General features: G+C 38.6%; 1 protein-coding gene across 1 annotated transcript in view; it reads right to left on the reverse strand.

Annotated features, from left to right (window-relative positions):
• PRKCE (protein kinase C epsilon) overlaps positions 1–26330 on the reverse strand; it is a 3007622-nt gene that overhangs the window by 1267887 nt on the left and 1713405 nt on the right. Inside the window, exon 3 of the mRNA XM_044059920.1 lies at positions 12589–12748. Coding sequence (XP_043915855.1) covers positions 12589–12748 — 160 coding nt within the window. The remainder of the gene's footprint in view (positions 1–12588; positions 12749–26330) is intronic.

Here is a 26330-nt window from a genome sequence, read left to right on the forward strand (position 1 = left end):
CTCTCACAGCCTGCTACTAACTAAACTTTACCTATCTCCCTCCTCCTTGAACTGGTTCTCCAGCTACTTATCTAACAGATCTCAAGCAGTCAAATGGATAAAGGCCACCTCCTAATTTCTAAATACTCCTACTGGGGTACCCCAGGGCTCTATACTGGGTCCCCTTCTCTTCAATATATTTATAAATGATTTCCGCAACTCTATCCCATTCTCAGGCATCATCCAATATGCCGATGATTCTGCTATTATCTGCGCTGCCACTTCTATCCCCTCACTCCTAAAACTGACTCAAGATGCTTTTACAACAACTGAGCAATGGATGAAAAGGAATCACCTAGCACTCAATGCCTCTAAAACCAAATTAATGTTATTCACCCCCTCTAAGGCAACTTCTTTCAATATAAACACATTCCACATCTCTAGACAAAATAATCTACCCCTGGAACTGGTGTCCGAGACCAAGTTACTTGGGGTCCAAATTGATAACCAGCTCAAATTCAACTCCCACCTACAGTTAAATATCAAGAAAACTCAACAAAAACTAGGTATGCTTTACCGACAAAATCATTACCTTACACCTGCTACCAAAATCACCCTCTACCTCATTTCTTATCCCCTCCCTTCTCTATGGAGCTCCACTCCTAACTAATCTACAGACCTCTCTAAAAACACAACTTTCCTCTTGCTACAACAAACTTGCCAAGTTCGCTGCCAACCACAAGTCCTCCACCCACCACTGTTCCTCTCTTCAAAAACTAAAATGGCTAGAGCTACCCAGTTATCTCACATATACTCAACTAAATCTTGCACATAAGCTCAGTTTCAACCCCTCCTTTTGTCCCTCCCTTTCATCAGCCTTTAAAATGTACCTTCCTGCTAGACTATTAAGGTCCAACAATCAAAATCTATTAGAAGTATATAAACCAACTCATCCCCCAGGCAAAAATCTTCTGTCTTATGGCCTTGCATGCCTTTGGAACTCCCTACCACCTTCCATTCGCACCACCCCCAACCATTTTATATTTAAAAGATCTCTTCACTCACATCTAGTATCCCAGTGGGAATGCTCTTGCTCCCACCCCACATAACTAACACTTGCAAACTCCATCTTCTTTCTTCCTCTGTTTCCTCCTGAAACTTTCCTAATTACCCACCCTAACTCATACATATTATTATTCCTACAATAATCGGAAAGAATATACTAGGCCACACTTCCTAAGTATTGCTTCCCTAATATGTTATTACTTCTCAGTACTTTTGTGCATTGCTTCCTAATATGTTATTATTCCTCAGTATTGTCATGAAATGCTTCCAAATATGTTATTTCTCAGTGCTTTTGTGCTAAATTTTCCTTTAGTCTGTATTACCTATTAATTTCATCACTAGATTGTACTCACTCTAGTTTTTGTTGTATTATTTGCAAATTGTTATTTCTTGTATGATTAACTTCTGTGTAATTGTATAATTTGTATATCTATTAATAACCTACTTGGTTTTGGAGCTTTTCTCCCCAGGACTCCATTGAAAATGGGTTCATTTGGCCCAATGGACTATCCTGGCAAACCAACTGCAAATAAATAAATAAAATACTGTCATATGCATTTCAATACCCAAGGCTTATACATTATCTAGTCATGTAAATATTCTCTGCAAGGCAACAACGAAAAGGCTTTCAATGATGGTAATTCTTTAACAATATACTTACTAAAGCTTACTTGCATCTTACAATGTCCGACAAGCTTACTAAAGCTTACTTGCATCTTACAATCTCCGACAAGCTTACCTGATGTTCATTAAACCATGGCTACTTAAACAGAGCAACAGGGCACTGTGACAGCATACAGTTCCTGAATAAGAAGCATAAATCAACAGTACAAAAATCTGATAGAAAACCAGAACATTTTGCAAAATCAAGGACAGATGAAAAGCATTTGTGATCTACTTTGGATGGGGGAATACTCTGCACACTTACACTGCATAACTGCTCCTTGCCTTCCATGGACACATCCAGAGCCACTACAATGGGGAGTGGGGTGCAATAAGTATGTCACAATTTGAAATGTCTCTGGCTGACAGTGATGGATCTGACACTCATACCTCTCAACTTCAGAGCAAGAAATCTGGACAAAGCCATACATAGAACTAGAAGTGGGACACAAGCCCAAAAATAAGGCCATTTTTTTAAATATTGCTCTTATAACTTAAATAGAACAGGTAGATCTTGCATTAGTACAAATTTTCTGAAGGGTATGAAATCTGAAACTCAAATGTCTGCCATTATTTTCTAACTTCAGTCTTTAATGACTTGCCACTAATTTGCCAGAAAACCACAATTTTATGAAAAACGGACCAAAATGTGATGCAAAAATACCTGCCAAAAAAGGGACACCTTTTTAATATTAACAGTTAACTTGAAGCAGCTAACAAAGAGCATCCACATGCATTTCTGAAATAAAGGTAATCTATAAGTGATCATTACAGTTATATATAATTGTAAACCCTCCACATTTTCTTCCAAAATTGCCATTTTGGAGGAGGGATTATTAGGGGAGAGCAACATTTTGAGCCAGAATTGGGGACAATTGAGATGTTTGGATATTCCTAATCTACAAAGTGATTTGCTCTCAACCTCTTAATGCAGGAAATCTGAACAAGGCCAAATATATTGGGGAACATACAAACACTACTAAAAATTGCTCTTGTATAAACTTAAAGACAGTCTTGCATTAGCATGCATTTTTCTGAAGGTTATGACATCTGAAACTCAATGCCTGTCATTTAATGGCTTCATTCCTAAATGATTTGTTAGAAAACCACAAATTTGAGGAACAAACCAAAAATAAGCAGCAAATATCTATTCATTCTGCAAAGAGTTCAACCAGGGCTGTCTGAGTTTGCTACCCCCCCTCACAAAATCATGGTCAAATGGAGTCTCCCCCCTGCAGCCATTCCAATGTCCCATTCCTTGGTTATTTTGCCCCATTTATCATAAACACTAATGTGCATACTGCTTTACTTCTGCGATGATTTAGGATTTCATTTGAAAGTTTTATTTTGCATTTTACAGCACAGACCCTAATACATATCTGTTAAAGCAATGCAGTCTCACAATGAAAATAAACTAACATTAAAACTTCTCTGCTCTTGAAACTCACATGCATTGAAACAGCACTGAAACCCACTTTCAGAGAAAATACATTTTGCCAATGACAAATATTAACTCTGGGCTGTCTTCAAAATCATAGGCCCCTCGAACATAACATACACGTGCTCTTTGATACACCTTCCTGACTGTATTACATTATATTCCTAGTACAATACAGTACAGTTGTTAGAGGGCATTTTAAATTTATTGTTTTGAACATTTTTCCAGTATACAATGAAACAAAAAGCATCCACCAATGACAAAACTGCCCAATTCAGAACATTTCCATCATAAAAAGTCTACTCAAGTCCACCAGTATCAGTAAAAAATATACACAATCTCTGAAGTAGTAAACTCCACATTGAAAAAATGTTTAACTAATAAAGAGGTTGCTGCTAGCAAACACTTTATATGTCATTGTTTAATCTACAAAAAGTGCCTGTTACCCTTGAAGAATAAATTGCTTTTGTTGCATGCAATAAAAAAATGAAAAGCTAGTAATAGAATGGATAGCAAACTGTTAACAGGTTCATAGTTACTAGGTATCTTTGCCAAAAAGACTGCAGCATCCACCCCCTTTACAACACAATACAGCATCAGCAATGCATTTGTTTACCTACTGTGGGAGTAGAACCCACAGCCTTCAGCATCTAAAGCAAGTACACTATCTGTTGTGCTATTAACAATGCAAGCAGACTAAACATAAGCAGCACTAAACTTTTGCTCCCCTGCAGCTCTCAGCTCCTTGTAAAATCTACTCGACACTCAGCTGTATCTCTGAACTTTTCAGCACAAGAAATCTGGAAAAAGCCAAAATTTATTGGGGGGGGGACAAAGGCCAAAAACCAGGGACACATTTTAAACATTGCTTGTATAATGTTTGAAAGTTGCTAGAATAAAATGCTGCGTTACCACCATACATTTCACTGCTTGAACCCAGGGGACCCTGCAAAACAGTCAGAGCATCATACCACTATGCCAAATCAACTGTTTTGTGAAAGAGGAAGACTGAAACTTAAATAGCTACCATTTAGTGAATTCAGTTCTCACCATAGCACAGCTGTCAACCTCTTAGCACAAAAATACCTGAACAAAGCCAATAATGGGTGACTACAACCACCAAACATTCAGTAAATTCAGTTCTCACCATAGCTCTCAACCTCTTAGCAAATAACACCCGGACAAAGCCAGTAATGGGAGAATATAGCCCCAAACATATTCAGTGAAATCAGTTCTTACCATAGCTCTCAACATTAGCAAAAACCTGGATGAAGCCAATAAATACCTGAACAAAGCCAATACTGGGTGAATACAGCCCCAAACATATTCAGTGAATTCAGTTCTTACCATAACTCTCAACCCTAGCACAAAACCTGGATGAAGCCAATAATGGGGGGAATACAGTCCCAAACACTACCTAAACAAAGCCAATACTGGGTGAATACAGCCCCCAAACATATTCAGTGAATTCAGTTCTTACCATAACTCTCAACCCTAGCACAAAACCTGGGCGAAGCCAATAATGGGGGGAATACAGTCCTAAACACAAAGATGCATTTCAAATATCCATCTTGTACACTTAGAAAATTGCTAGAATAAGCTAGAATAAAAGCTTTTGTTACCATGCACTTTCTGAAGAATATGAAGTCTGATATTGACGTGTGTCCATTTTTTTTTACTTTTGTTAACCAGGAAAGTCTGACTTTGAAAAAAAAAGCTAATTTTTAGCAGAGGCCCAGGGAGAAACACTCCAGACAGCCAAGAATAAAACCAGAGAACATGTAGCTGTCAGGCAACAAGGACACAAATGCAGAAACCACAGATTTTGAGGAACAGAAAAAGTATGAGGGAAAATCCTGCAACATTTTTACAAATGGTGGTGGGTAGGGAATTCAGGCTCTTGCCACTTGAGCCCAAGGTACAGGGTTCAAGCCTTATTCTCTACCCACCACCATGTACACCTGGGGCATTACACACACACACCAATCTTCAGTTTGAATAAAAAAAAAACTGTTCCTTTTGTATCTCATTTTTTTCCCTTTGGTTATCTCTATATCATTAAAGTCCACAGGTTTGATTTGTAACACCAGCTGTTTCTTTTCCAATTTCTCTGGCTCTCCTTCTATGAACTTTTTTGAGTCCTAGATATCTGCTAGTGAGTCCATCAGGTCATCTAGTGTCAATAGTGTGTTGTCTGTTACAACTTAAGTCATACAAATGTTGCTCATCAAAAATCATCTGCCATTGCTATTTCCACAAGATTTCCTATTCAGAGGGAAGCGTAGTTATATATACCTCTCCTGGAACACTGAGGAAATCACTTTGGCATTTTGACTACATTTTCCTAGTCAGTACAAATTCAATCTTGGGAGGAATCTGAAGACAGGCCATAAGCCTCATGGGATCTACCTGCTTACCAAAAGAAAAAAATGGGAGACTCAACTACTAAGGTATACTGTGAATGCCTTTTTAACCCACAACTTCTGCGTGTGTATGAGGATTGAAGTTTCAGAACGTACAATTTTGAGACTGACTCATACAAGTGAAACAGTCTATTTCTTCATTAAAGATTCAAACAAAAGGGTTAAAAACTTCTACACACAAACATGAGCGCACACACACACACACACACACCTGAAAGTGTTCCGTCCGTTTACTCCCGCTTGCTATTCCGTTTCAGATCCCACTTACCTGAAAGTGTTCTGTCCGTTTACTCCCGCTTGCTATTCCGTTTCAGATCCCGCTTGTAAACCCATCTGTACTCCCGTTTACTATTGCGTTTCAGGTCCCGCTCGTAAACCCATCTGTGCGAGTTCCCGCTCACCAACTTCTAAATGAGAGCGATGATGTTGGACTATTAGCACGGACTTCTTTCTTCTTAAAGAAGAACGCAAAACTTTTGAAATTATCTAGCCGATTCCAGGGGTGCAAGTGCCTGCGATATAAAAAGACTTCCATAAGACAACGGGCACACATTGGTTGAAAGTTAAGACACTGTCCACATAATTTCCTAAATCCCGATTAACTGGTCAGTTCTTAGGTGCATATTGTCAATATAGTAGTTCTCTGGGGTGGCAGTCCAGGAGGTGACATAATGACTTACTCCCAATTTATTTAGTTTTTCTACTATGCTTGAGAGGAGGATTGTGTCAAAAGCTTTGGCCAGCTTGAGTTATGCAGTGTGTACCATTTTACCTTCATTAATTGCTTTGGTGACTTTTTCAAAAAAAATGTACCAGGTTGAGTAAGCATGACCAGCAAAGAACAAGTAAAACAAGATCCAAATATTGTCCTAAAGAGTCCCAGTTATAGTTTACTGTAGAAAAGTGCATAGTATGCTCTGATTACATAACAAAATCATCAGAGCACTACACTTGAGCCTGTTTGTTAAATGCAAGACCTTTCACTTATTTCAGAGCAGGAGTGGATTTGGTTAGGTTTACACACTTAATCACCAGTACCACTCCAGGAGTCTCAGCTTCAAAACTTAAACACATGAACTCAATGGTCTTGTTTGTTAATCGTCACTTTTTGATGCTGTGATTGATGAATGACTACTTGAAGTATATCTACTTCAATGTCTTTCTGAATGGTTGTAAAGATGGAATCAATATGTGCTGATAAAAGCTGGATAAGGTTGTTTATCCCGCAGTGAGGAAGGAAAAATACTAAGGATGAGCAAGTCATCCAAAGTACATTTTTACTTTAACTTACACTGCATATTTTTTACCAAAACAGTGATTACTTAAAAGAAGTGACAATTTTCGCAAAAGCAGCACTGAAGTATGAAGGAGACCATTCAGTAACAGAAGCATGGCTTAAATGGAAGTTTCTGTGATATGCAAGATAAGATGGCTGTCAGTGTGTTTCATACTTCCAGCCTCAACATACCTTTCAGCTATCCAGATAGTCACAGAATTTCTATATTTTTACGTCATATTTTTAGACTGTTCCTCATAAAATTTATGTTTTTCTGGCAAATCATTGAAGATTGAAATCAATAATGACAGACAGTTGAGTTTTAGACTTCATAACATTCAGAAAATGTGTGCTAACATAAAACCTGTTATTCTAGCGACTTTCTAAGTTTATAAGAGCAATATTTAAAATCTGTCTCTATTTGTGAGCCTTTGCACCCCCATTACTTTTGGCTTTGCCTAGATGTTTTTTGTACTAAGAGATTGACAGTTGTGGTTCACAATCAGCATGTAAGGCATAGAAAACTATCATACAAGTCCTGTAAGTGAACATGCTTCCAGATGTTTCTGCATAGCGCACAAGAATGAATGGTTGATTTACAAATACAAGGTATACTCCTCTACCTGCAGTGCCATTCAATCCACCTATCAGCTGTAGTTACTTGCTTTGCACAACATATCTAAACCTCATCTTCACTCAGTGATTCGTGACATATTAGCTATACAAACAATATCAAGGGCAGATGGCACATCCTTCTGCACAGCATGAGGACTTGGTGATAACCAGAAGGTCATGGTGCAATCAGTGGGTCAGAGAACTGGGAAGGGAAGTGTGATGGGACAAAGACGTTTAATGCTGACTTGTCCATACACAGGAAAGGATGGATCCCCTGTCTGGCTGTGGTGCCCAGTACAAGCGAAAGGCCATGCCTCAGGCAAACAGAAGTAAAGTGGAAATATAAACAGACTGTCTGCAGTGGAAGGTAAGTATGTGGCATGATGTGCACATGAACCACACTGTAGTCCATGTACATTATACAAGGATGAGGGCTGCAGATATGTCAAAGGAGAACATCTTCCAACTCCTCTATATTCAGGATGCTGTCTCACTGTGATGCCCCATTCTCCTCTCCATCTTCTGGTGTAGACTACGGACAGGCAATAGCAGAGACCAGATGATGGACAGTAGTAAATAACCCAAAAAGTAGTTGTAAAAAATGTTATATAGCCTGCTTTATGCCGCATAAAGAAGGGCATTTTTAAATTCAAAATCAAGCTAATGATTTTTTTTTCAAAAAATGTAAATGGCAGCTTTCAAATACTCATAAATAGCACTGTTGTTTTACAAACAACCTAAGTATACCACATTTTTGATTCCACACAGAGGTACTCCCTTTCTAGATGATGTTTTCTAGCCCACTGAATTTATTTTGTAAATTAAAATGCAACCCTGCCAAAATGAAAGGTGCATTCTGTGAGACACATGAATATACCTAATGACAAATGCATAGTGCCTTACCCTGCTGGATCCAGCATTGGAACATGAACTAACTTGGGCAGTAAGTAGAGGCGCACAAGCTGACAGCTACATCAGCCTGTGGTTTATTCAGCTTCTGCACTTTGTAGATGGCATGATGGGTGCTATCAGCAGCCTGTCCATCATTCAACTAGCAGAGGCTTTCATTTTGCTGACTTAGCTGTGCAGTATGTTCACTCTATTCAATGGTGCAAACAATGGATTCGACAGAAGTACATACTCTGTGCCAAACTCTAACCAACAGACTGCCCCAGATAAACCCCATTTACTGCTAACTGCATTTTTTTCCTCCCACACATGTTGACCCCAGTTTCCCTCCTTGATCACCAAGTTTAAGTACACCTTCTGCTTCCCCCAAACTTGTTCCAAATTAGGGCAAGGGCCGGCAAGGAGATCATGGCATCTTGGGAAAGTATCATACTGCTGCCACGGGAGCAAATCACCAATTTATCGCCATCCCTGCATGCACCCAGTAACACCCTGAGGGTGGGTCGTGCAATGGGTGTCAGCTCTGGACCACCCATCTCTTTCATAAGGGATTGACGTTGGCAGACTCTCCACCCTTCCTCCCACATGCAACAATTAACTGTTTTCCTAGACTCCACCATGGAAACCTAACTGTGATTTGCACCCAGAGTGTAAACCTCTCCCATGCTCCACCCCATCATCCCTTGCCAGCACCTCAGACACCAAAGCCATAAATCAAACCCAGGTTGACTGGTCCACAGTAAAGGCTTTATCTCTCGATGCCATGGCTCTGGCTGATAACTACAAAGGTTTACTGCTTCTGCTTACACATATTTGGGCAATGCTACAAAACTAATAATAAAATAAAGAAAAAAGGGTCCCCAGCCTTCAGCCACAGAAGAATCATCTCTAATAATGTCAGTGATTCAGACTGTATTCAAAGTCTGACAACCATGCAACTGTGTGCTTTATTACAAAAGCTAAAATATTTTCAATTTACTTCTCAGAACTGTGAGTTATGTCACTTACTTTCAGTGACATTCATGGGGGAGGATGGGCCATTGTTTGAAAGAGGAACTGAAAGCTGCTTCTAATGGAGGCAAAAGAAAGTTGCCTGATTTCTATTAGAAAAAATCAAAGATGACAAGCAAATGTGTGAGTGGGTTGTGCCAGATACCATTTTCTGGAGTTGCTGTTTTTCTGCGACATGATATGAAAAAAGGCAAAATAAAAGTACTACAGCAGAGGGTGACAAGACAAGAATTGCATTACGAAGAACTGGACTACTATGGCACTTAGTTTACTGTTCTTTTCTTTACAAATACAGAAATAATGACCATAATCAATAGACTTAAAATATCTGATGCCTTGATTATGAGTGTTTGAAAAGTATACACCAGTCTCCTAAAAATGGGTCATTTTGTAAGATAATGCTAAAGCTGGTCTCAAAAGAAACAGAGTGAAAAGGGAAGCAGTGGGAGGGCTGTGGGTGATGTTTTGTAGTCTCAGCAGCCTAGATAATAAAATGAGATTATTGGACAGAACCTTCAGGTGAGCACAGTAAGCCCCCCTCCCCATGACTGATTGATCGTTGAACATGTCTTGAGAAGGAACTGGAGGCTGAAAAGGCAGGCCAGGGTTGAGGGAAAACTGCTGAATCCACGACTCAAATTTCCCCTTCAGATGAGGAAGGAGAGGCAGACTGAAATCTAGAGGGTGGCAGTACTGAAGCCAAACTCAGGTGAGGTACCACAGGAGCTTCTGCATGTGCAGCCTGGCAAGAGGGAATACTGGAATAGGAGAGGCCATGAATCCCAGGGCTTGGACAAGCAGCAAATACAGAAGAGACTGAATGCTGCCAAGGGCAGAACGTTTGGAGGTAGACAAGAACCCAACATTGGTGTTTCTCTGAATCCTGCAACCAAGATACACATGATCCTGAGATGGAGTCAGGACAGACTTTTGAAAACTGATAGTGAACCCTAGAATTTGGAGGAGAGATACGGGGAACTCCAGATCCCATAAAAGGCAAGTGGGAGAAGGTGCCTGAAGCAACAGGTCATCTAGATAAGGAAAAAATCTGAATGCCTTGGAGCCTGCAAAAGGCAATCACAGAAGCTAGGCATTTTGTGAACAACATTGGAGCAGTATAAAGGCCAAAGGGCAAAGCAGAGAGGACATGCAAAAGGATGGATCCATGCCAGCCTCCGGTGGGGTCGCACCAGAGGAATCCAATGTAGACACTAGACGGCCTACAAAGTTATCACCCATTTCTAGAGAAACATCCAGTGGAGGGTGAACAGCCAAAGAACCCAGCAGAGATTTCTTGGCCACCTTCTTACTTAACAGTACCTAGGGGTTAGAAAATTCCACCATGCTACCCTGGGCTAACAGTTTAAGCCTCTGGTTCTCGAGACAGATGGCCAAGGAAGACAACCGGCTTCTAAGACTCTTAGGCACAAATGCTTTACAAATGCTGCAGGACGTTTGATACACTGACCGGACATTAGGCTATCCTTGGCAGGAGATCCCTAAGGTGAAGAATACCACAACACTGACGCAGAAGGACAACATCAGATCCCCACACCACTAACTCTCATTTCTCAAACTCCAGCACTGGTACCTGGAGCTCCAAGAGCAGGAGCTGGGTCCAACAATTTTTTAAGTACCACTAAATCTTTCTTATACAAAGTTTGGCCAGTGGTGCCTTGAGAATCATCAATGTCATGAGGCCTAGAATTCTGGGAAACTCTCTTGTAGAGGCAGCTTTTTGAAAAGAGAAATCCCTGAAAGTGTTCTACACAGTCAGGGGTTTGTCTTCTGGTACAAAGGAAATACTTTTTTCTGCGTCTGTCACCCACCCCAGGAAGACAATTTTTTGTAAGGGCATGCCACAGGACGTTTGTAGGCTCAATTTGAAGTTGAGACCAATTGGAATGTAATTATAAGCATTCTTCAGATGTAAAGTCACCATGAAACAGTGGTCCAAAAGAAAGGGTAGGACAGTCTGCAAGGTAAGCATTTTGAATCTGACTACTTTCAGAAAGGTATTCAGGTATGTGAAATTTAACATTGGTCTATATTATACCTCCCTTTTTATGTAGCAGAAATATTCTGGTGCAAAACCCTTTTCCTTTTTGTGGTGCAGGGACTAGTTCTATAACCCATGGTTGCAACTTGTAAAGGAGTATCGAATAGAACAGGTGTGTCTGGTCTGGTGGGTGCAGGGGATTTCTGTGAAAGGAGAAGGACTTTCTGTCCACTGGTAAGAGTATCCTCAATGAATTATTCTCAGCACCCATTAGTCTGACACTTTTTATGGTCAGGCTGCTGGGCTGGGTGAAAGCCTGGGGGGAGGGGAAAAGTGTGGAGGGACAGGAGGAAGAGACGGGATGCCATTAGCAGGGAAATGTTGTTTAGAAAATGAATTTTTATTTGGTCTGGAAGCATTATCCTCTTGGCATTACCTTTTGGTACCTTAACTCTTGTTAGGCTGGGATTTTTGTTTGTTCTGCCCTTTGAAGTTGGATGCCATGTTAGGGGAGAACCTGGGAATATGAAACATTCAAAATATCCCATGCATTAATTTACCTCTCTCATCCCATTGTTTGTGAATCTGAGTAGCAGCAGAATCAAACACAAATTCAAAACTTAAATGAACATTCAAAATCTTATTTTTAAAATTCTACTTACATAAAGAAACATCTCTTCTCAACACAACAGAAGTGGATGCATTTCTAGAAACAGTGTCTGCACCCTCCAAAAAAATCGTCAAAGCATTTTTCGAAATCTGAGTCACATTAGAAACAATTGCATTCATATAAAACTTCTGTTCAGCAGGAAAAGATACTGCAAAGTCATCTAAACAGTAAGCACATAGCAAAATAAATTTCCATATGAAGCCCTGATAATTTGAAATTCTAAAGACTAAATTGTTAGACTGAGTCAACTGTTTTTTTTCTGAGCCTCTAACCACTTGCCAATGTTATCCAGCAGTGTCATGTCACCTTGGAGGAAAGAAAAAAACTGTTTTCAGTAATATTGAAGGGAAGGAAAGACTGAAGGGAAAGAAAACTGTTTCATCTTTGTTTCCAGCAAAGCAGTCCCTTTAGACAAGGAAGAACAAGCATATTCAGCAATGTTATGTATTCAAGTACAGAATCCAAGTAATATTGTACATGAAAATAAAGTGCGATTACATTTCATTAACTACATAAACAGCAGCATCAGGAATTACTTACCAAATGAAGTCTCGACAATGAGAGCAGTATGTTGGCTGTCTTAAATAGGTGGCCATAAATTTATGACCATTAACTTGATGGACCCTGCGTCGTACAGCACCCTGCCTTTTTCGAGGTCGCATTCGCTCTCTGAATACCCGTTCTTCATTTTCTTTGGGAGCTGAAATAAACAAACAATTTCAGCAAAATATGTATTTTACATTTAAAGAAAAACTCTATGCTTATCTTCTCTAAACAGGTATATATATCAATTTGTCGAAGGTTAACTTCCTCTAATCCTTCTTCATTGGAAGGTTAACATCTTCTAATCCTTCTTCGTTGACCCGAAACCACTGAACATTTAGTTCCGCAAATGTTCACATCGAAAACATATTTCACCAGGGAAAAGAAGCACTTGGCCAACACAACACTGGAACACACACCGCAGTATGTCAAACCGACCCAAGTGGGTGTCTGGATCCCCCACACCCCCACTAACTATAAATGCCAACTCAGAGATCACACTACAGTGGGGAAAAGTGAAAATTTGTGCTGTTGACCATCTGCTTCTTTTCTCTGCTGAACTCTTTTGCGGATGTAGACATTCATGGAACTGTACATTCAGTGGTTTTTGGACAATGAAGAAAGGTTCGCGGAAGTGAACCTTCGACAAATTGGTACAGACCTGTTTCAAACAGCTGTTACTCTGTGGCAGCATAAAACTTGTTTTGAACATTTATTGACCTGTACTCAGTTCCTTTTTATAAAGGGTTCTATACTACAAAATAACTACCCTTGGGTTTTCCATTATGATGGTACTTGCCATCCATTTACTTAAAAGATCTTTACTAACATGCAAAATCAAAGCATATAATCACTCCAACATATGCCAGCTTGCTTATATTTACCACTCAGAAAAACAATTTCCAAAAAGAGGTACAAATTAGCACACCCTAGTGCATTTTGTGGCCTTCTGTTTTACAATATTCAGTACTTCAGTTATAGCTGATTAAGATTTTGATTTACATTTTCTAGTAACTTCTTTTTTGACAGCCAACAGCTTTAAATGTAGTAAGGCCTTACTAAGCCTAGGCAATTCAGGTTCTATCTCCCAACTCAAAAGAGTAATTTCCCTACTTACAACCATTTGTCCTCCATTTCTGAAAAAGCACTCTGTAAGGAATTTTAAAAATCTGACAGCGTATTACATTCCCAAAAAATATGGTCCAAATTACCTTTTACTTTAATATCACACCTTCAGTATTTGCTATCTACCAAAGGAAATATTCTCTGAGGTGTTCTTGGGGTATAAAAAATACCTATGCAACAGTTCCAAGCAAAACCCGCTGGACTGTGTTGCATACCTGGGAGTTATACAGATGTCCTCCTATTGTTCCTTTGTAAATTACAGAGGGTCAGTGGCTCAACAGGTAGCATACTCGGGTCTATATTATATTTTCAAAAGCTTCAAAAATCGAACAACATATGGTCGACACCATATGAGCGATGTCTGAAATTTCGAAAATATAATAAAAAAATAAATAAAAAACTATACTTACCTAAATGCTGTAGGCAGGGGGGCAAGCCCACCTGCGCCCACACACCCGTTACTTAAATATTCCTACTCAGAGATCACACTGCACTGAAGTAAAGGGAAAATATTCTCTACGGCAATTTCCGTGTTACGCGTGCAATGTTTCGACCAATCGGGTTCGCTCAATACACATTCGCCGTTTACGATTTTCGATCACGCGATAGGAACCCAGCATACTAACTTTTCATGTTGGTAGATCGGAAGAATATGGCTTCTATTCACACACCAAGTACCTGGATTAATTTTATAATCTTGACACTGTAGTGCAGTACATGGGGATTGTTGTGGTCCAGACTGTGCCATCCTTCAGATTATACATTAAACAGAGGTTCCATCTGCCTCAGTTGGTGGTAACATCTGTGTGGATGTAAAAGATCCCATGGCACTTACTGAACAGATGAGTAGGGGAACTGCCCTCAACAAATTTCCCATAGTCAGTATGAATACCACCTTAGGTTTTCCATGCAAAGAGGACACTGGCCTAGTGGGTCTAAGCCGGCCAACAGAGAGTAAATAAATATATAAATAAACAAAATTGCCTTTTCAGTCTCTTTTCCAAATGTTTTCTAACATCCCCTGATTGACTACTGCAGTTACCATTTCATATTTTGAATGACTAAACAGTAGGTTCTGCTCTAGAGTCAACAAAAAAGTACCAGAACTGGTCCTTAACTTAGAACCCTTTCTCACTGCCTATACTCTATCAAACGCTGGTATAGAAGAAGGTAGTCTCAAGACTGCAATCCAAACTTCTGCTTGGCCTCATCACACTAATTTCCTGTCTAATTATTTGCTCTTAATACATTGCGTCCTTTGCTTATTTCCTCCAGAAAATTCCAGTCCACTCTTAACTGTTCTCTACACCCCTACTTGCATGCACCCCTACTGGTAAAATCTTTCTCTTTAGCTCTTAGAATACTTTTTGCTACTTTTTGAATATAATATTCTGTACGTTTGTTGTAATCTTCCTTGAGAACCTGCAATCAAAATCTTACTCTCTCCTTACCCCCCCACATGTCATTATCAACCTTTTTCAATTTGATTTATCATTTAAATTTATAAACTTGTCTCCCACTGAGAGCATTTTCCTAACTGAAAAATGTTAATGACTTTGCAAATCCAGAAAGAACTACCATTTTCCACACATTCAATTTTTCTGTCTTGTTTGTCAAGTTTTTTTGCTTACAAAAAAGTGCCTGCAGCTTAAATGAAGGATATAAATCTAGGTAACCATTCATAGCTCTCAAATGTACAGATTTTAGCAGAATGTCCAGATTTTTGCCTCATATTTTTGGTCTGTTTCTCATAAAACTGCATTTTACTGGAAAATAATTGAGATGAAGTAATAAATAATGGCAGGTGTATGAGTTTCAGACTTCATACCCTTCAGAAAATGCATGTGAGTGCAACATCCGTTATTCTATCATCTTTCTAGGTTTGTAAGAGCAATATTTACAAAAAATGTCCCTATTTTTGGACCTTTGTCCCACCATTATTTATGCCTTTGTCCAGATTTCTTGCTGTAAGAGGTTGAGAGGTATGGTATCCATCCATGTAAAAACAGGGGAAATTATCTTAATTCTACATAAAATGTGATCAACACAATTTTACACCCCTACCCTGACAGCCTAAGATCACAACATTATATTAACTAACATTTTTTTTCAACCAGGGGATAATCTACAGGTGGAAGTCCTCCAGACACTAGATGTGTACTGACAGCTGAGATGATATCTGTAACAAGCAGATGAATTCAGAAAGATGGACCAGTTGTTTGTCACCTTTGTTCTAGGTAAAGAGCAGCTGGTATCTGTCACCTAGACCCACTACAAATGGAATGACAACTGCATTGCCTTGTGTCACTTTGCAGTCAACCAGCCTTTGGAGAAAACAAACATGGGTCATTTTACTAAGTAAACTGCTTAAAGTGTCTATTTCATGATTATTCCCAAAGTCTGCACCACAATCACCTGATCTTTGGTGCATACCATTTCCAAGACTTCATAGTCAGGACTTTTACTTCAAAAGTGTGGCATCTATTCAGACCTCTGTGCTGGCTATTATAAGATGACACCTGTGTTTTCTCCCTCTATTTTTGGAGAGTTGTGGATACTGCATGGAATTCTTCCCAATACATGTCATAACAGATATGTGAGAATTCAGGTTATCAGCTGAATTTCAAGAGAGCTATCTGCATTGGATGCCCTTTTGACCATTACAACACTCCCTTTGCAATTGGAATTGATGGTCTCTCCAGTTTTATTTTTCAAGAAGAGCTCCATCTCTGAGCATTCCAAGTTTATCCTTTTATCATCATCACCACCATCAATCCATTTGTTCCATTTTTCTACATGGTGTTGGGTGATGGGTTAACTGTTACCATCCTTTTTGGTTCATTGCCATTCTTCAACCTTCTTCAATGGTCATGCCTGACTGTCGCATGTGTTCTCTAATGCAATCCATACATTGTTTGCTTCCTCTTTCTTTCTTTCTTTCTTTCTTTCTTCTTTCTTCCTGTCTCTCCCAAAATCTTCACCAGCTGTTTTCTGCTTTTCTGCAAATGTGCCCAAACCATCATAATCTGTTCACTTTCTACAATTGAAGATACTTTGGCTTCTGCCTTGATGTCTTCATTTCTTCATCTGACCCACAGTGTACATTCTGTCACCTGTCTCAGACACTTCATCTTCATCACCTATAGCTTCCTCAACTCTTCTGCCTTCACTGCCCAGGTTTCTGTACCACAGAGTAATAATGGTGGCACCACAATTTTCTATACCTTGCTTTTCAACTTCTTTGGCATTTTTGTGTCGCACACTATCCCTGACACTCTGCACAAGTTGGCTGCAGCCCCACTGATTGAAGCTAACACCTCTTCATTCAGAGTTCAGTTTTACTCAGCCATGGCTGCCAAACACTTGAAGATGTTCCCCTATTTCAGTATTTTCCAGTTTATCACAATTTTTGTCTTCCTCAGGATTCCCCCCCAATTGCTGCCATGGCAACAATCTTGTCTGTACTCAGTTTCATCCATTGTGTCTTCAGTTTTGTGATCCATTCCCCTACTATTTACTTAAGTTCTTTTTGAGGGTCTGCTTGTAGTGCCACATAGTCTGCAAACAGCATCAGCTTTACTGATCTTTCTCCTCTGACCTGTTTGTTAATGTAGCCTATCACCATTATGAATACAAAGGGGTCAAAGCTGAACTCTGATGCACACACCCCTAACAATGAGAAATATCATATACTATTCACTTAAAGCTTCAAAATATGTTCCTTTAGAATATATTAGCTATTTATAAAATGTCTAACTTAATCCACCCTTTTGTGAAACCTTATATTCTTTTACCTCCTTCACAGACTTTAAATATTCCTTTCTAGTAGTCCTTTTCTTCTCCAAAATGTCTATAACCTCTGCCATAGGATTTTTTATATTTTGGTTATATGCCTTTTTAATCATGTTCACTTAAGCATTTTCTGAAGTCTATTTACTGTAACATTATCATCCACTGTGTGACGATGTGAGATACTGCCATCTGTGCCAGGGAGAATAGGGCAGTGCATGTGTAGCATATGCCAGCATAGTTAGCTGGAGTTTTGTAAATAATTTTGTGTCATTTGACTGTCAGACTGACTTGTACAGATGCTTGTGTTAAAAATGTATTGAGTGTTATTATAACTGATTAAATGTATATATTTAAACAAATAATACTGGAAGGGAAGAGTAGAAGTTTTTGAAATTGTTCTATAGTCTTCAAATACTGCAACAGATCTTAGCAAAGCTCTGAGTGTGTATTGTATCAGAGTCAAGTGATCAAATGTGATGTCACTCCATAACCAGCAGTGAGATGATGGAACTCTCACAGCAGTTTGTTTTGTTTTCTTTGGAACTTGATATAAAAATCTATGAAAGTTAGCAGTCAATTCAGTTCAGTTTAGTTTTGTAGGCTCATCACCTTGCCTTGTGGAACTAAGCATCTCAGCATCTTATCTTGCCTTTCTGTATTAATTAAGTTAGCTAGGGAACAGTTATTTTTAGACAGTCAGGAAATACAGTGACATTAGTTAAGTGGTGTTTTCCTGCATCTGTTTGAATCTGTCCAACTGTGTTATTTTTATTTCTTATGTGACTGAAACTCTTTTGTCTTTTGTATTTAGATATTTATTATTCTCATGTTTTCTATTTTATTATTAAATATTTTTATACCTTTCATTGTGGCTGGTCTTTCAGAGAATGCTTTTAACATCTTGAGAGTACTTGAGAGTACTTGTGCTTATTTTAGTGATGCCGTGGCCACTCTGAAAAGCCTTGCTGCTTTGGTTACAGTCTACCATTTATATTAGTATTAGTTTTACTCAGTATAACTGGATACCCTTCTAAGAGCCTCAAAGCAGTTGACTGGTGGCAGTGTAGTTACCTTACAGTCTGCACAGAAGGTGTATAGCTAGTAAACCTGTACCAGCCTCTCCCAGGAGTGAGTGAGTGAGTGAGTGAGTGAGTGAGTGAGTGAGTGAGTGAGTGAGTGAGTGAGTGTGTGTGTGTGTGTGTGTGTGTGTGTGTGTGTGTGTGTGTGTGTGTGTGTGTGTGTGTGTGTGTGTGTGTGTGTGTGTGTGTGTGTGTGTGTGTATAATCAAATACTGAGGTGTGGGTGTGTCAGTTAATCGGAACTGGGACTCAGTGCTCCAAAGTGAGTCTTGTTTGGGATCTGGAAAGACAGACAATTCCAGTCCCAGGTATGGAGCATGTTCCCTGTGTGCTCTTGGGGGAAACTATGCTTGATGCAGAGAGGTGTATCTTAAAATATTGTGTAAAACCATTCCTATTTTAGTGACCATCTCTCACTGGTGTCAGTGGTGAGGACTGAGGATCTTTGATTACTGGCCTGGAGTAGATGGCTCATCACACACTGTGCACTCCATGTTTCTATTTCAACCTCAGCCCTCACAAAACATTCATTTTAATGCCAAACATCAACAAAGAAGGTCCACTTGTCACTAACAACATATACCTTACTAAGTTGTCGGTTACTGCTGTATTTTGATCTGACATCTTGTCTGGGAGTCATTCATTAAAACCTTTCACTCCCTAGACATGACAGCTGACCTAAAGTCATTACCACATTATGGTAATAAGGGGACCTAGCAATGGGTTCACTCCAACAGGCAGGGACTCTCCAGAATCACCAAAGTTCAAGTACTAGTGGAGGAATCACTAGAAAGGGTTAGGACAAGTTTAGGTTTTCATGGCATGCAGTCCAGGAGACCATTGAGAAGCTGAGACTAATTTCCCACTTGCCTCAAAGGACTGTCTGGTTAAGTGACTTGATCAGGGTCACACAGCAGACAAATTGAGGCTGAAGGAATCAAACCCTGCAACACAGTAAGCAGCTTAACAGCTCAAAGCCTTAATCCTCTGCATTAACTACCACAAAGACACAGAAGATAAGATGTATTAACGGGCTTTCCTACATCACTGGGGATGCAGTAGCTGGCAGAACTTTTTGAAATGAACAACTGTGCTTTTCCTTATTTTATTATTTTAATAGCACTAATATGTTGCCTAGTTATGTCAGTATGGCAATACATTATCAGGGAAGTGGAACTGCTTCACAGCCAGGAGAATCATTGTCACACAATATGCTGCTAGATGCTTGTGCATTATCCCAGTGAGACCAGACAGTACTCCAACAATTATTTCTTTACAAATGGTGTTCATTCAGGGAGGCAATTTCCATACATACTGTTGACATGAAGTACAATGCCTGTGTGACATGGTAAGACATTAATAATCTAAGTTTATTACACAGCTACTTTTATGAAACAGAATTGGCTTTGTTATACCATGATAGACACATTGCTGGCTCAACCAGTGCACCGTGCCAGTACTGTGAACCAGTTGCTGTAATTTATACTCTGCCTGCATAGAACACTACCTCAGGTTTTAGTAAAAAAAAAAAAAAAAAAGAGATTTCTTTCCATTTAAAGTGTACCAAACTGCATGCTGCAATTTAGTTGCTACAGCTTAGGCCACACATAATGTTAAAATGCTCAGGTTTGACCGCAAATTCAATACCAGCTTTTAAAAGTTGGTACTGCATTAAAGAAAGACTGGGACTGGCTGATCGCACCACCAACACCTTGCACCCAGGCAGCTGCCCTTCTTGCCCTGCTCTAGTAGCTATGCTACTGCACCATGGCACAAAATGTTTACAACAGCACCCACAATCAATGGTCCAAGCTGCATGCTGTAGGAGAAGCAACTAAAGGTAGCAGTGTCTTCCCCCAGCCAGTGACAAGGCTGGGTGGCATTCACTAATATGCAGGGCAGTGACTCAATGAGGTCACTGGCCCTGTGGCCGAAGACAAAGCAATGCCCCTGTGCATTGCCATTTTGGATGGGATGCTAGAACAACAGTCTACATTTTTCACAGGCATGTACTCAACATGTTTCTGGCAGCTAAACAGATAACAGCTCACAAAGTCCTTAGGATATCTGTGTCAAATAATAATGTTATCAAATGTGAAGACATTATTATTCAGGATCAGTTCCATAAGTTGGCATATCAACTCTACTTTAGAGCTACCAAAATCTGTTGCCTCCTGCAGTTAGTGCCTCAAGAATTCTATTCCTTCTTCATTAGGTATAGCTGTGAAGAGACTATCCACGTCCAGAGTAGCTAATATAAAATCTCCACCATCCTCATGGCTAACATACTCAGACAGGACCATGGCTCAAAAAATGTCCAGCGTCTCTAATCAGTTTTACTTGATCTTACTGCATCTTTCAGCATGAGCTCAAGAAATACTGACAATGGCTCTGTGAGCCAATGAATATAGGCCTCAGTAATAGGTCTCTTGGTTCCTTGTGTATCTTTGGGATTCCATTGATTGTGGGTATTACTGGTTCTTGAATCTGAATTTCTGATAAGAAACTATACTGGCAAAAAATGCGGCGTGACCATGGGGACACCATGTGCGAACAGTTATGCCAATTTGGTTTTGGCAGATTGGGAAAATAGGTATGTGTTGAACAACAATCCCTACAAGAACCAGATAAAATTTTACATGCGTTTTGTGGATGACATATGCCTAATCTGGAATGATGACACAGATATCCTAAGGGACTTTGTGAGCTACATGGAGGGGACAACCAGGTTTCTGAAGCTCAAGTTAAATTTCTCTGCTACTAGCATAAATTTTTTGGACATTGAGATTTTTTAAAGATGGGCATAATAAACTCAACAACAGATTTTTTAAGAAAGAAAGCAAGAGAAACAATTTATTATGCAGAAATAGCATGCACCCTGCTTATACATTCACTAATGTTGTTAAAAATCAAGCATACAGGATGTCAAGACTACATAATAGGGATAATGACTTTGATGGTGTGACTAAGAATTTGACGGAAGAACTACTTGAGAGGGGTTATAAAGAGATGAATTAGATAAAGAACTTAAGGGTATAAGAACACTTAGGACAGCGCAACCACTTATTACCAAAGGGTCAACCTCTACTACCATTCCTTAATCCCCTGTTTCCGAACAAGTAGTGCGACGACAAGAACAGATGAATCGTAGTGGTATGAGAAATCAAATTAAACTTACATATGCAGGTGATATCAGGCAAATAAATGATGTCATAAGGTCCCACTGGAAAATATTGATGTTATACCCCTTACTTAAAGACATAGTTGGTCCAGAACCAACTTTTATGTATGGACACAACAATAACTTGAAGGAACTATTATGTTATCCCTTCCAGGATATTACAGCACTGGTTACACAGAGAAAAGGTACCTTTCCATGTAAATTATGTACATGCTACAAGTGTATTTCCACTACTAATGAGTTTATACATCCATGAACTGACAGAAAAATTTACTGCAGCAGTTATGCAGACTGTAGAACTAAGCACTTATTATATGCAGCAGTTTGTGGCTTATGCACATGCTTCTATATTGGTAAAACTGATAGATGCTTTAAGTAGCGCATCTCAAAGCATGTAAGCAACATCAAGCTTAAGGATACCAAATATCGACTTTTTAAGCAGGTTAGTGTGGTGGAAGGGCATTATTTTAGATTTACGGATCTATAGGTGACAAGGATTACTATTAGAGGAGGTGATATTACCTTGAAAATGGACAAAAATGAGATGAAATGGATTGCTAAGTTACAAGCCTGTGTTTTTCCAGTACTGAATGTGAATATTTCATTGAAACCAGCTCTAAAAAGGGGGAGAGTAAGAAGGAAGGTCTAAATTGCTAATATGTGGGCCTTGCCTTGAATTCTAGCAACTGATTGTGTTTTAAGTATTTTAAATTGCACTGTCTTTTTCAATGGTATTAGATCTGGTGAAAGGGTTATGCGTTACCCAAAAGCGCTTATCTGATTTTATTTTGTTGAAGTTTTTATGTCCTACTGACTTGGTGGCAGCACTTGTATTTGTTTTCTGCTAATTGTGCTGTTTCTGGTGCCTGCCTTTGCTTGTTGGCTCCTGCTTACTTGGATATGAAGTTTTTATATATATATATATATATATATATATATATATATATATAAATATATATATATATATATATATAGACACTCACACGTGTGTGAGTGTGTCTGTGTGTTGGGGTGCATGTCCCCCTCTAAAACAAATGCACTGTTTTTCCTAACAGCATTTCTGCTTTTAGTGCCTTGCCAGTTTTCCTTTGCTGTATGAGAATATTAGAATGTCACTGATAGATGATCACTTATTTTCAGTGAAGCCACACTTGTGTTGTTCACACACAATGACATGGGGCAGATCCCAATCAAGGACAAGAATGATGCTAGGACACCCACACAGTGGTACCATCAAAAGTGGCATTACTGACATAGTTTCAAATGTGTGTAGTGAAGTATACACAACCCACTGAATGGCTACAAATCAGTACATAGTATAATATAAACAACGTACATAATATGGCAATTCTCACTGCATTTCTTCTGGAGATCTAAGAAGCATTTGCTGATAATACTGTTCCAGTAAAGTTTTCAAGCTCCGTATCCTGCAGAATGTGATCTCTTATTTAAATATTTGAGTTTCTTTATAACATGTTTTACTACATATTTCAGTACAGAAATAAAAACAAATCATGCCATGTGAGTCAGATAAATGTGGGTGTGCACTGTATCTAGCTAAGAAAACACTAAGCTCTAATCATTAGTGTAAATGCTTGTAATTATTCAGTGATCTAACAGACAGACATCCACCATTTATTTCCTTGACAATGCTAAGACACACAAGACAAACATAACTCTGCTGAAAATGTAAGTTCTACATATTTTATACTGACTTTGCATAAATACTAACTGCTTAGTTAAAGATATTAACCTTCGCTTCTTCCAGTCACAACAATGTAATCTAGGATACTAACAACATGTGAGAGACTGGATCTGTGTTGCTATATATTAAACTTAATAATAATTATGAGGGTCAATGTTTCATTGGTTGAAATGTACTTTTATTAATACAGACTCAGAGTCATGTACTTAAAAGCAAAAAACAGTTTCAAACTCTGCTTTGGACTGCCATAACTAAGAGACTGACATTCAAATTGCAGTACTTTCCAAAAGCAAATTATTTCCCAGGTCAGCACTTCACAGCACAGTATAAAGATGCTGGACCAACTGACCACAGATGACATCAACTACTTTGAACATTTTTTAAATGACAAATTGATGCACTCCTAAAGGAGAAAATGTGTTTCATAAAAGTCAACATTTACTTGGATAATGACTACCCTAGGAAACAGAAGTTTATTTAGAAATACTGGTGTTTTATTTATTCTACTAAATGTATACTGAGAGAAAGACAAACAGATATGAAAACATGTCTCAGGCTGGATACAGTTCTCATTAAACAATAAAAATCAGATCAGTATACAACAAATTTAAAAGGTCATAAATACTAAAACAAACTGCAGGAAAGCCAATATTGCATGGACTTGCAATCTTCTTACAGAATACTATATATATATATATATATATATATATATATATATATATATATATACACACACACACACACACACACACACACACACACACGCACACACACACAAAAGCATGCACGCACTTCACTGGTCTTACACTCAGTAATGAAAGCCTTGGCTGAAAGTTACAACACATTTGAAAATGCATGTTGTATTGTTTGTGTGAGTTCTTTTATGAAGTGTATTCCAGGGCAGAAATAAATTCTACAGTGCCCTTTGTTTAGTAACCATATTTTTTAGGTGTAGATTACCTGATTGCCAGTCATAAACCATCCATACAGAAAGGATATTTATATCAATAAAACTATTTATTTTTTAGTCTTTTTGATTTACTGGTCATGTTCCAAGTGGTGACTTCAGTTCAGTGTGCTCTTAAGGTAAATTGCACTTTTTAGGAATATAGCAGCCCAGTCCATTTCTTCTGAAGAAATTTTTGTTTCTTCTTTTGTGCAAGTTCATTTCCTTATTCTACTGATTTACAGATTTTTACTCCTTCTTGCAGATTAATTTTAAGTCTTGCAGGATACAAGTTAACTTTTATGCCTTTCTTTTTAAGTTGCTTAATTAGTGGCAAACAAGCTTTCCTTCTACTCATTACTTTAGCTGAATATTCATTATCAAAATGAACAGCATTGACTCCTATTTTGATAGGTGGACTTGCCCAGGCTATTTTCAGTATTTGATCCTTTTCCATACTGGAACATTTCCTTTTCTTTGGGGAAGAGTCACAGACCTGTGAGCCCTTTCTATTCCAAATGACATGGCTTCATGTTAAGCCAACGTTTTTATGTGACCATGTTATTAACAAAACATATACTGTTTTTCAGGAATCCCATAAATCCTTATGTTCTTATGCCTCAGTCCATTTTGCAGAGCATCTGTTTTCTCAATCAGCCAATTGTTTTGTTTTCAAAAGAATTTTTATTTATTAATTTATCATTTGTTTACTGGGAAAATCTGACTTGGAACAAAGCCAATTTTCAATGGCGGCCCACGGAGAAATGCTCCAGACACATTTCTTTGTAACATGGAAGGAAACTGGAGTACCAGGAGAAAACCCACACAAACACAGGGAGGACATTCAGACTCCAGATGTAAGGCACTCCAGCCAAGAATCGAACCAAAGAACCTCTTGATGTGAAGTGACAACGCTACCGCTGCACCACTGCACCTTCCAAGTGTGTGTGCGTGACTCACCCTCAGAGATAGTTCCTTCAAAATCATTCAGTGATTCTTCCAAACTGGTTAGTTGCATATCTTGTTGTTTCTTCAGGTTACTTAAAATATCTATTTGGTTCTTACATTCCTCTTTAAAGCTGTCAAGTTTTAAATCTAGTTTATCAATCTGTATTATGACACCTTGCATACCAGTTATCAGAGACTGGATTTATTTTTTTTTAAATAGGATCCTGTAAGTTGTTCTTTGAATAATTCATTTTACAGTCTCTGTTTGCTCTGTAGATTTAATGAAGTTTCTGACTGGAATGTTTTAATATTTAAAACTTTAAAAACTATATCTCTTTTCTTCTCTTTATCAAGATTTACTTGATAACTTTAGTTCTTCAGATAAATAGCTTTTAATGATCAAAAGCCAGAAAGAACTTAAAAATTGGTTACAGAGCTTCTTACAGTGGCTGCTGTCACTCTGCCATCTTGGCCACCCCTAAAGTACCCTTTGTCATGGTATAAACTGCAGTATTATTATCCAATACGTAATGAAGTATGCAATCAACAATGCAACTCAATGAACAAAATGCAAAAAAGTACTTATCAGATGTTGCAGCAGCTTTTTAAGTATGTGTTATGCCTTTATATTGCAAAAAAAGTTCACTATCGTCTATGGCAAAAAGATTACCGCAACATCTTCCCATAAATGTAGTTTGTGACAAAGGAGGATACTATCCAAACACTTCAAAGATCAAAAGTCACCAGGTGAGATAGAAGGAAGATTTCTTTATTCCATATCACAATGCACGTTCTGGAACCTCGGCAATTCGCCTTCATGGAACAATTATCATCAGGATGTGTCTTCCTTTTAAATGCTTCTCAATTAATCAATTAAATCATTAGGCTCTTAACATTATTATATAATTCCTAACATTAAATACAAATATCAAATGTGCATTCCAAATATTAAATACATAATTT

The sequence above is a fragment of the Protopterus annectens genome, chromosome 1.part0 (genome assembly GCF_019279795.1).
Source record: "Protopterus annectens isolate FY-2018-M chromosome 1.part0, PAN1.0, whole genome shotgun sequence".
Classification (NCBI taxonomy): Eukaryota; Metazoa; Chordata; order Ceratodontiformes; family Protopteridae; genus Protopterus; species Protopterus annectens.